This window comes from Giraffa tippelskirchi, chromosome 9, assembly GCF_054371585.1.
Source record: "Giraffa tippelskirchi isolate mGirTip1 chromosome 9, T2T-mGirTip1v1.2.pri, whole genome shotgun sequence".
Taxonomy (NCBI): domain Eukaryota; kingdom Metazoa; phylum Chordata; class Mammalia; order Artiodactyla; family Giraffidae; genus Giraffa; species Giraffa tippelskirchi.
Genome location: NC_137283.1, coordinates 34,469,606 through 34,481,964, shown reverse-complemented (window position 1 = coordinate 34,481,964; position 12,359 = coordinate 34,469,606). Strand labels below are relative to the sequence as shown.

The 12,359-nt window shown below is 37.2% G+C and overlaps 1 protein-coding gene across 22 annotated transcripts in view; it reads right to left on the bottom strand.

The window, feature by feature from the left end:
• Positions 1-12,359, bottom strand: part of MAGI1 (membrane associated guanylate kinase, WW and PDZ domain containing 1) — a 635,735-nt gene that overhangs the window by 104,657 nt on the left and 518,719 nt on the right. For all 22 annotated transcript variants that reach the window (XM_081528465.1, XM_081528468.1, XM_081528472.1 and 19 more), the window contains 2 exons: positions 9,916-10,122; positions 1,615-1,816 (listed from right to left, as the gene is read on the bottom strand). In XM_081528465.1, coding sequence (XP_081384591.1) covers positions 1,615-1,816; positions 9,916-10,122 — 409 coding nt within the window. The remainder of the gene's footprint in view (positions 1-1,614; positions 1,817-9,915; positions 10,123-12,359) is intronic.

Below are 12,359 nucleotides of genomic sequence, written 5' to 3'. Positions count from 1 at the left end.
TATAAAAGGTCCAGGGTTTGCAAGTTTATGCTTAATTTTTAATGTTCCAGTATTTCTTAGATTTCCCATAAACTGTAAAGCTAACATAGACTTACATGTGTATAAGTAAAACAAGGTAGATCTGAGTCTATAGAAATTTAACTTGCAATTCAGTGTAAGACAGTCTAAGATGAAGTTTTTCGGAATGCAGGATACTGGAAAACTCATCAAACAGGACATACTGTTGTTGTTTAGTTGCTCAGTTGTGTCTGACTCTTTAGTGACCCCATGGGTTTTAGCCTGCCAGGCTCCTCTGTCCATGGAATTTCCCAGGCAAGAACACTGGAGTGGGTTGCTATTTCCTTCTACAGGGGATTTTCCCAACCCAGGAATAGAACCTACATATCCTGCTTTGGCAGGCGGAGTCTGTACCACTGAGCCATGAGGGAAGCCCAAATGGTGTGCATCTAATAATTTAATGTGTATGGAATTTGGCCGCTGCAGACCAAATCACAGAGTTGTCATAATAAGCTATACTTTCGCATAAATTTTCTATTAAACAATATACCAAAGATTGGCATAGCACTGATTAAAAGCTAAACTAGGTTATAAAAAGTAAGCAAACCACGATATTCTCCTCTAAAGCACTCAAAGTCTTGAGTCTTCATTAACTATTTTTACTAACCACAGTTCTCACTAACCCTCATTTGTTTTGTTTTTTGTTGTTGTTTTTATTTTTTACAGGTTCATAATACTATGGTGAATGTTAATAGGAAATCTCAAAAGGAGAGCCAAAGAATTTAAAAAATTGACTGTAATGGTTAAGAAATTACATTAGCTTAGATTTTCTAGAATGGTTTCAATTTTATACATTTTTTTTCCTTTCTAGTATATTTAAGTTTTTAATTTTAAAAGACTTTTCACATCTTTATATTCTCAAAGTTTAACCCATATGCCTTGTACCATGTAAAAAAATTAAAATAGATCATATACCAAAATGTAAGATGTAAGCTATAAAACTTCTAAAACAAATATGGCAGAAAATGACTGAATTTTGACTTTGAGTCAGGCAAAGATTTCTTAGGTTCCACAATAAAAGCACAATTCACAAAGGAAAAAAAGTGATTAGAGTTCATAAAAATTAAGAACTTCTGGCTCTTTAAAAGATGCAGTTAAGACAATGAAAAATCAAATTTGGACAAAATGTTCACAAGTCACAAATGTAATTAAGGAATTGAATCAAAAATATGTGAAAAACTCTTTAACACTCAAAAGGAAATTGCAACCCAATTAAGAAAAAAAAAAAAAAAAAGCAAAGGATTTACCTATTCTAAGCAGCTAGATATATTCTTCATATTAATATATAATGTCATAATATATACACCATAATTTAGTTGTTTAACTCTTTAGGGAAATAATTATTCTTATGCTTCCTCCAGCTCTTCAGATTCAATGGTTAGGATGCTATGCTAATTGCTTTTTTTGTACAAGGCTTGTTAAATTGTAGGAGAGAAGACCAACAGCATGTGACCAATCCTTTTAGAGTTAATTTACATCTGTAGCTGTTAGAGAAAGAGAAGGGAAATGGTGGGGGGGGGAAAGGGAGAGATTCAAGTTGAAATAATGGTACTTTACTCTATAAAATAGACTTCTCCATTTTCGGTATAGGCCATCTCCCAGTTTTCAGGTAGAGGACCTAAATTATCCTCTGCAGAAAGAGGTAGGTATTGAGGGAACTTCTGAGAAGGGTCCGTGATGGGAGCAGTGATGATGCTACTATTCACAGGCGGGAGCGTTGCTTCTTGGAGACTGTGCTCTTCTTGGTCACCAGAATCGGCTATTTATTCACCAGAGAGAGAAAGAGAAAGAAAAAAAAAAAAATTCATCAATCATACTCCAAACCAGGGTGATCACTATTGTGCACATTTATGTTCTTAAAATCCTTTCCTAATTGCAGGACATCAACTATATTCTGTCTTACTTAGATGAAAGTTCTTTTAATAGAAAACACTGACATAATGAACCAAATTTATTTTACCAAAAAAGAAGAAAAGGAGAAAATATGCTCAAATAATGCATTACTCACAATCCTGGAAATGTCAAAGAAGAAACATATTCATGACTCAAACCCTCAAGTCCCTCAAACTTTAAGAAGGCCATCAAGTCACAGACTGAGCTGCACTCTCATTACTTAGGTATCATTTGGCTTCATGACTCAAAAGGACTTCTGGGGCAAGGAGAAAGTCCATGCTGAAAACACAGAGATAGTGACATTATCATCCATTTGTAAAAATTTATCTAAAATATTTTTGGTAGATGGTGGCAAATATCAAAGACTGACAAATCAAACTAAAAAGTCTACAAAGGTTTAGAAGACAGAGACAGCTCCACCAATGAGTCAGTCTAGCCTCTTTTGGAAAAGTGAGTAGAATGTTCCTGTGAAAAACAAGACAGTTACCCCCAAAGAGTATCCTGTGGGTGGACTGATTTGACTTGGTTCTTGAAGGCTCTAAGTTTCTGAATCTTCTTGCCTTCTTATTAACTAGAAATATCCAGAGGGGATGTCATCAGAGTTTCCACAAACGGCATTGTTGACATTCTGGTTGAATTTTTATAGAGGCTGATGATATTAAATGTCAATCTCTATGGGACTTTAAAACACTAATCAGGGAATGTAGTCATTTTCTGTCTCCCACAATAATTCTCCTACAGACATTTCTGATTTACTCAAAGCCAACTGAGGAATAATAAAAGGTTGCTTTCAAATCCTTCTCCGATGACTAGCTCCCAATGACACACATGAGAATAAAGGCAATCCAAAAGTTGGATGGAGGACACGTCAAGCCTATTAAACAATTACCTCCACCAAAAACCCACTGCCTTTGAGAAGGAAGCCTGGGGTCTTTCACTGCCCTGCATCTATCCCCTCTTCTTCTGGTACCAACCACTCGGATCTTCATTTGGAAATCATCTCCTTCATCGGAGGTGCATGTGGTCCAAGTAGAGACTGACTTATGCCTACTCTAAGCTCATGTAGTGGGCTCAAGTAACATCCATTTCACTCTTGCCTTTATGCTGGATCAGGCACATGATCCATGGCAAACTACTGACTGTTCAGTATGCAAGTGCTTCCTAAACTACTAGGCAAGAGGTAGCCTCTTGATGCTAAAATTAATAAGCTGGTAGAGTCTCATGTTGTGAGATGAGAATGCTGATGGTGCTGATGGGCATCTTGATGAACCTTGGCAAGGCTTATCTGAGAACTAAACCCACACAGAGGAAAGTACAGATGAAATATGAGAAAGTTACCTAATATCCCTGATGAAGCCTCTCTGATTACATGTATTCCTGGCTGCTCCAACTGCTTGATCCCCTCAACTCCCTTTCCTGCTTAAACCAATTTAAATTGCTTTTACAATTTGCACCCATGAGTGGAGATTAGTAAAATTTTAAGTTAGAAGAAAAAAAGAGGAAATTAGGCCACTATGGAAGGAACAGTTTGAAACTGGTGTGAGCGTGTGTGCTCAGTTGCTTCAGTCGTGATCGACTTGTTGCAACCATAGGACTGTAGCCCACCGGGCTCTTCTGTCCATGAGATTCTCCATGCAAGAATACTGGAGTGGGTTGCTATGCTCTACTCCAGGGGATCTTCCCCACCCAGGGACTGAACCTATGTCTCCTCTGTCTCCTGCACTGTAGGCAGATACTTGACAGCTGAGCCACCAGGAAAGCCCCGAAATTGGTAATCAATAACAAAAATTCAAAAGTTGGCAAGAATTAAAAGCATGCATGTGTGCTAAGTCTCTCAGTCATGTCTGACTCTTTGTGACCCCATGGACTGTAGCCCACCAGGCTCCTCTGTTTACAGGATTCTTCAGGTAAGAATACTGCAGTGGGATGCCATTCCCTCCTCCAGGCATGGCTCCCTACTTCAGAGAATAGATTTGGAATTAGGTTAAAAATATATACTTTGAGAGCACCCAGGTGATGGAGATTCAAGTACAAGCATTACACTTTGAAGACTGAGATACAAAAAGTACTAAAAAAAAAAAAAAAATCACTGGAATCTTTAGTTTCTTGGATGGGTTCTGTCAGCTGGCAATGTACCAGAGTATGGTGTAGCCACATGGTACAAATGATGGATATCCAGAACACTGCATCCTGTCTGAAGGAAGTAGAGAACTCAGGGCCAGGCAATTAGCATCCTGAAAAAAGTGGACTCAGGGTTTCCAGATCTCTGGCTCTTAAAGAGAAGGTGGAAATTTATATTTTGATGCAAAAATTACCAATTTACCAATCATAATTTCTTTAAAAAATAAAGCAGTGTGTGTGGCACAAGCAAAAAAAAATGAAAGGTAGTGACTATAAGCACTGACTGTGAGGCCAGTCTACTTGAGTATGAATCTTGGCTTTACGTTTACTGGGTTTACTCAAACTTTATGTGCTTGAGTTTCCTTATCTTTATAGTCGGAATAGTAACAGTACCTACCTTATAAGGTTGTAAGGAGGATTAGTTTACGTAAAGCACTCAGTACAGTTTTTAGTATACAATAAACCTCATCTTCCTCATTAAAGTCATTATTATTAATCTTTGCTTGCTGGTCAGAGTTGGCCCATAGGCTGCAGATTCATTACAAACAGACAGAAAAGGATGGATTAGACAGCAAACCACAGATCAAATCACAGTGTGCCTGTTTCTAGCTGTGTGTCTTCGAAAGAGACTTTACCTTTCTGGGTATCTGTTCACTCATCTGTAAAATGGGCATAACACATGCACTATAAGAATGGAACATTTTCAACACATGCAAAGCACCTGCCAAAGTACTTGGTGCTCAGAGTGCTCAAGAGAGCTCAGAACCAGGACTACTGGCTACTGGAAACACCTAGGGCCAAAGTCAGTGGTCATCTCTTAATATGACATTTAAGAGTCAGAGAAATGATGGGACAATAGTAGACATTCAATAATTTGACTGAAAAATTTTAATTAACCCATTTTAATAGAAACTAGATGTAACAGGAAAAGGATCGTAGCCATAGGTAGGTCACTATGTATGAAAAGAGAAACAATGTGATTTAATACCTAATGTATACAATTTATGCTGGGAAGAAAAGAGAGGAGGGAGAGGAAGAAAGAGTCCTGCCAGCATTCCAAAATCTTGACTACATTAAGGGAATATTAGCTCACTGGAAATATATATATATGTAAATTGTAACTTCCTAGAGAAAAAAGAAATTCCTCTAGCAATGAGACCTTATTTTAAATTATCCAAATATTTATTTTATAGGTTCTCAGTGTCTTCTTGTTTTAAAACCACTTTATTTACATACAATTGACATACAAAAAGTTACAGATATTAATTTCTCAGCTTTATTGAGGTATAATTGACAAAGCTGTAAGATACTTAAAATGTACATCATGACAATTTGACATATGTGAATCTTACCGAAGGGTTCCTTCCATCTAGTTAATTTTTTTGGGAAAAAAAAAAGATATTAAACATGTGCAACTTGATATGTTTAGTTTTCTGTTTCTTTTTTCAATAGAATCTTAAACATTCTCATTCTCTGAAAGAAAATGAGAAGTCCAAAAATAAGAGAGAGGGACAGATTTCAAAAATTCATAGTCCTAATCACAGCTTTGACCCTGACACATGCTCTGACTTCAAAAACTCTTTCATTTAATTTACCAAACATTTAAGAGCACTGCTATCATGCTCTAAAGATTAGATTACTAAATTATTACTAAAGATTGCTAATGTATCCAAAGAGGACAGGTAGAATGGATTACTGGAATACTGAGCCTGGCAAGTAGATAAGAAGCTACATGCTCCAACTGCCTAGTAGGATTCATAACACTATTCCTCAGGGTTTCTGTTTGCAAAATGGGGAAGATAATAGTTAGATTGCTTATTTCTCAAAATTTCCAAAAGGTTTATAAGATACATGTGAAAATGATTCATAAACCATAAACAAACACAAAAAACATTTTCATTTGCAGACACTTCCCAGTATTTACATCCTACACACACACACACACACACACACACACACACACACACTCACTCTTAGGAGATTTTGAAGGTGAGTTTGAGAATATAAGCTCATGTCAAACAAACATTCTGGAGCTTATTTTAAATTACACATCCATTAAGACTTATGTGTACACTCACTGTACATAACCAGTCAAAACCTTTGATGCTGCAAAGGGCTAATAAACTTGACTTAAAACACAAAGCCATATAGATTCTGGAGTCAGGGTTTTTGGGTTGAAATGACAGCTTTGACCCTCATTGGCTGAGTAATACTGGACAAGGGGTAGAATTCCCCAGTAATATGCATGAGAGCTTAGCAAAATGCCTGCCACAGAGCACTGGGGAAACATTACCTCTTTCAGTAATATTGTTATCTCTTGACATTCCAAAGCAGTATTTTATCATTAATCACTAATGAAAAAGAAGCATCAGCAGCCTAATGTTGAACAATGGGGAAGCTGTTGAGAAAACAAGCTTAGGAAGACAATTAAATAACATTTTTGGTGTCTCTTAGATGTGGTTGATGGGTGCATCAACTACTTTTTAGTTGTGGTGGTTTGTTATACACTTTCCAAGTTTTTCTATAATGAACAAAATCTTTTAAAAAATGTTTTCATTTACTTATATAAATAACTGTGTGTTTTGCCCAGAAATTTAAGCTTACATCTACCGTCATGAAGCACATACAGTATCCTCTCTCCAGGGCCTCCTTTAAATCTAAAATTTGGGCGTTATTTGTAGACGATTCTTCCTCTGCCATGTGTTTGAAAGGAAGTTCTACGGTAGGAATCTGGGATGACTGCTCATTACTCAGCTCCTGCCTCCATCTTTGGTTGCAGAAAGGAAGACACGACCTCCCTAGGATGCTCCAGGCCTTAAGTACCCTGCTCTTCTGCCAGCAGACAGTGCCAATATTATTTAGGCACGTTAATTAGATATCCTGTGTCCCTTTCAAAAGACCCAAGCAGACGTCAGCTGAAATCGTACCGATAGCCCATTATTAAAAAACATCCTAGGTAAATATCATTTTAAATAGCTGTATTGTGTTTCTACATTTGAATCCAGTACCCTTTATCACAACTGGCCCAACCAGGAGCCAAGACCTCATTATGCTACTGCCACTCTGTGCTCGAAGCGGCTGGTGGATTGCTATTTACAAGTGGTTCAGAGTGCAAGATGCTTTGACACAGCTAGCATGGTACACATCTCACAGACTGGGTAGTGTAAATTATTTCAAAGAATTCACATGAGTGAGAGTATGACAGCTTGTCAGCTGTCATACTTGTAGTCTGGTAAGTGAGGAGCCATTTATTCAACATATCCCTTGCATACTGAAGATGCCCAATTGCTTGTCTATCTCAAGATCAATTCTCTCCCTGTACATCTAGTCAGGTGACAATCAGTTTTCTTTCTTTGTGCATAAATCAATGTTCAGACTGCCTTTAGCAATGATGACCTGGGGCCAGATTTTCTTTTTTTGACACCAGGATTTCAAATAGGGGTGTTACAAGGTCAGATTTTCTGAGGCTTGGCTTCTACAGCAGAGATTTATAGTGGTTAGAAATTAGGAAGTATCAAGACCTATAGTCAGCTATCCCTGCTCTGTTTGTGCTTTGTACCGAGAAATCTACTTAGTCAATGGAGGACACACAAAGGTACATAAGCTTCTCGGGACCATCCAGTCACCTTGGCAGAACTGTTTCACTGCATGTTGTCCCCAAGGTCTATTAATATTTCTGTGCCCACATCTATATTTTTGGGTTATATCATGATTTGCTATTCTTACTTGTTGAAAGATCAAGCCCTTTTTTTCCTCATAATGTGCTTTCATTTTAGTGATGACTACTATATATGGATAAAATATTTTGAAGTAGATGAAATTAACCGATTTCAATAAATGCCTAAGTAAGAACAGGTAAATTTCTCCTAGATACTGTTAACAATAGGTCAGTGACCAGTCTAATGAAGAAAATGGAAATTTTCATGAACTTGAATCCTTAGGGCTGGAAGGGGGAACCTGATGTGATTGAATCCTAATCAGTAATTAGAGAAGTTAGATACTCGTTCATAACAAGACAGCTACCAAGAACGAAGCTAGGGTAGCAAACCAGGTCTCCTCCTTTCTGTATCACTTCTTGCAGAATGGCTGGCCTACTGTTATGATGATAAGTCACCAAAAACTGCTTTTGTAATTGCTAACTTGAAAATTTTTAGGCTTCTGAGTTCAATGAGTGAGAAAGCTTCAGAGAGGTCCATACAGGCAGTAGAAAGCACTCAACTAATAGAAACTGTTTTTCTGAAAGACTCTGTTAGACTTGACAGCACAAGGAGGAAAATATTCTAAAATATCAAAGAAAATAAGTACAGGAAAAACAGAAGAAACAAGATCGTCTTCAAAGTCACAACCTTATAGACTGGAATAACTCATGTCTTATGCCGTTGTTAAATTTTGAGTTACTCTATATATTAAACCCCCACAAAGCCAAAAATATTATTGAACCATTCTGGGTCACTGTGCTAACCTATAGAGCATATATCATGGCCTCAGTGAACAGTGCCTCATAGGAATGTGCACTTCCTAATCTGCATAGCTTTATGTAGAGGGTTTGTCCTTGAAGATCCTCTCATAAAATATAGCCTACTAAGCTTGAGCATAGATAGCTCTGACTATAAATTAAAAATTATACTGCAATGAGTAATATATGCTACGCAATATAAAATACATATACAAAATATAACCTTAGAATATTTATTATTTTTCCATCTTTTATTTCTTAGGGAATGTAGTAAACTTTGCATTAATTAACTGAAAACATGATTTATTTCCACTGTATCTCTATTGACAAAGGTATGAGATAAAAGGATGCATTCCATATAGCATCAAGAGATATTAAACAAATTCTCCTATTTCTCTTCATAAATAATCAGCCATAATTATGGAGCAGTGTCAAGGCCAAGTAATAAATGAACAGACTAGTGATTTTTATAGGTATCATTTTGAAGAGACAGAAAGGATGCCAATTATTTTTGATTTCCTTCTGCAAACACTTCCCTCCTGTCCCTTTAAGATAGATAGCTGGGTGAAGTTAAAAGACTCTTGACAAGAAGTATGAAAAACAGACCAGGGAAAAAAGATCAGCTATTATACAGAGTGAAGTAAGTCAGAAAGAGAAACACAAATATCGTATATTAACGCATGTATACGGAATCTAGAAAGATGGTACTGATGAACCTATTTGTAGGGCAGCAGTGGAGACTAAGACATAGAGAACAGACTTGTGGACACAGTGGGGGAAGGGAGGGTGGGATGAATGGAGAGAGTAGCATGAAGACATGTACACTAACACATGTAAAACAGATAGCCCACGGGAATTTTCTGTATGACTCAGGGAGCTCAAACCAGTGCTCTGACAACCTAGAGGGATGAATGGGGTGGGAAGTGGGAGGGAGGTTCAAAAGGGAGGGGACATATGTATACCTATGGCTGATTCACATTAATGTATGGCAGTAACCAAAACCATATTGTAAAGCAATTAGCCTTCAATTAAAAATAAAAATTTTAAAAATAAGTCAGATGGGAGAAAGGTTCAAGAGGAAGGGGACATATGTATACCTATGGCTGATTCATGTTGATCTTTGACAGAAAACAACAAAATTCTGTAAAGCAATGATCCTTCAATTAAAAAATAAATAAATAAAATTTAAAAAAGAAAAAAAAAAATCTGGGCACAGGAAAAAAATAAAAAGACCATCTCTTCCATAAGCACTGTGTAGTCAGAGTTTGACTTTTGGTGATCCTTCCAAATTCTTCCTGAGAACAGAAACCTCCTCACAACTCCTTGTAAATCCTCCCCCCGCCCTCCTTCCCCAAGTCCACTGAGGGGGAGCATCATCTAGTCTTTACCTGTAAAGCTACTGTTCATTTCAGGAACATCATCCTCTTCCTCATTCTCCGCATGGACTATGCCAGCATTTTGCATATCATTGTAGGACTTGGTTCGCTTTGGGGTCGACTGCTTGGAGCCAGAGTGAAGGCTTTGCAAGGCATCCGTCGTGATCACTTTCCCGCTGACTGGCTGGCTAGGAGGTTTGGGTGTCCCATAATAGTTTCCTAGGTGATGGAGAGACACATTTGCATGTTTTAGAAAGAATACTTTGTTTTTCTCAAGTCTGCAAATCCAAATCTGTTAGCCCATTTAAAAAAAAAAAATTAAATTAGAAAACCAGAACAAACTGTATTTCATTTCTGGAATGGGTAAGAAAACATGTTGGTCCTACCCAGTTAGACATGGTGATTTCAGAAGCCAGGAGGAAAGCTGCACTGTGGTGGGGGCAAGAACCTACTAGGGATGAAAACAAAAGGGGCTATGCTGAATGGAAAAGCTTCATCCTCATTACATTTGAATTTCAATTGGTCACCGTTTCACATATATGCACTAGCATAATGCAGAATCCAATTTGGAGTAAGTGGCACACAAAATAACAAATTCATTACTGCCAGCACCCTTACAAGCTGACACAGTGGAGGTCACCCTCCCTTAAGAAGGAAACTCCTCAAGAAGGAACCCAAGCAATATTTTTTTTTAAAAAAGAGAGTGAACACCACGTGGCGCCCCTTTAACTGAGTGGCAGGTCTGACTGGCACAGTCATGTGTGGCTGGAACAAATCCTTGCCTAGCTTTAACAGGAAACTCTGGGTCAGCAGTGGCCAAGTGGCACCCTTCATGGGTCACTTGTTTAGTCAGGGCCCATTTTCATTTGTAGCCACTTGCCTCTAGAGTTTGGCTCAGCTCTTACTCTCATGTGCAAAGTGACTCTGGGCAGGACCAAGATAGGCTTTTATGTCTTAATTTTTTTTATTTAAAATGTGCATTATTTTTAGTGTGCAGTACAGAAATCTAACTAGTAAAATAAAATATTTACTTTAAAAAGTTAAATGAAAAGCAATACTTTATAAAACTGACTTTTTAAAATGTGAAGATTAAACTTCAAGTTTAAAAAAGCAGATATAATAAGAAATTAATTGAGTACATAATAACAATGGGAGCAATGAGGTTCCTTTTGAACACAAGTTAAAACTTTAGTTATTTTAAAGAAAGTCAAGCAAATAATGAACACTATAACAAGATATAGACAAAATCTTGAAGGCAATTCATGAATGGGCAAAGTTTGAAAACTACAGCTTAAAATCAATAATATTCAGTGATCATAAGATCAAAAGCATCAACATCAGAAGGCCATCAATCCACTCACCATCTCACATCTTTTAGAGTAAGGCCAGATAGACAGATCTTATTAAGCTCTACAAAAAATCCTATGCAATGTCTGTAATTTTGTGCTTGGTAAAACAGAATTTGTAAATAATAACAAATCCTATACACACTGTTTCTTCCCAAGAATCTCTTCCCATTGTTGAACCTCACCACATAATCAAAACATATAAAATACACATTTTAACGATACAAGCACAGAAGCAGAGGAAGACAGGAATATACTTCTCTGCATGAGACACATAGATATTACAGAATTTATATACATTAAGCTTTATCTTTATAATTAAATTTTCTTTATGAACATTATTTCTTTAAACTATTTTTGGAATCATCGAATTTATGAACATATGCATCCGTTTTGAGAGTGGTGTAAACAGCATGTGTCAGCAGGGAAATCTTGAACATGCATATTAAAAAGAGCAGCAGACTAAAGGGCACCATGTTTGAACTTGAAGGAAACCACACAGAAGCCAATGAGCACATTCCGGTGGCTTGCACTCAATTCAATCACTTCTTTTACACAAGGTGATATCTCAACCTCTTCAAAACCTTCATTCAGCTTTCTAACTCAAAGGTACAGAGACTGAGTGGAACCTGTGTGAAGAAAAGGCATCCACGTGTGTTTCTAGGGACTGACACAAGTGCAGGGGAAAATGAACACACGTATAAGCCAAGACTCAGCCTGCATTTCTAAATAGGTTACACCAACGGATACCCCACGCCTTTGATGAAGTTGAAACTCGGCCGCAGTGTTGACTATTTTCACTAACTGAAGATTCTTAGTGGGGTCTAGGTAAATAAAACAGTTGACTATTTAAAAAGTAATTTTCACGGTGAATAAGAAACAAAGAGAAAGCTCTACCGAATTCTTTATGATCATTATTTTACCAAAACATAGTGTACATTTTTGAGTTAGAGATTAAAGTAAGACCAATGTCTACAAATAAGAATCTTCCACTGAAGGATGTGATTTAAAAAATAGGACTCTTGATTCATAATATTATAATTATAATTTTATAACATTCATGCTGCTGCTGCTAAGTTGCTTCAGTCGTGTCTGACCCTGTGCGATCCC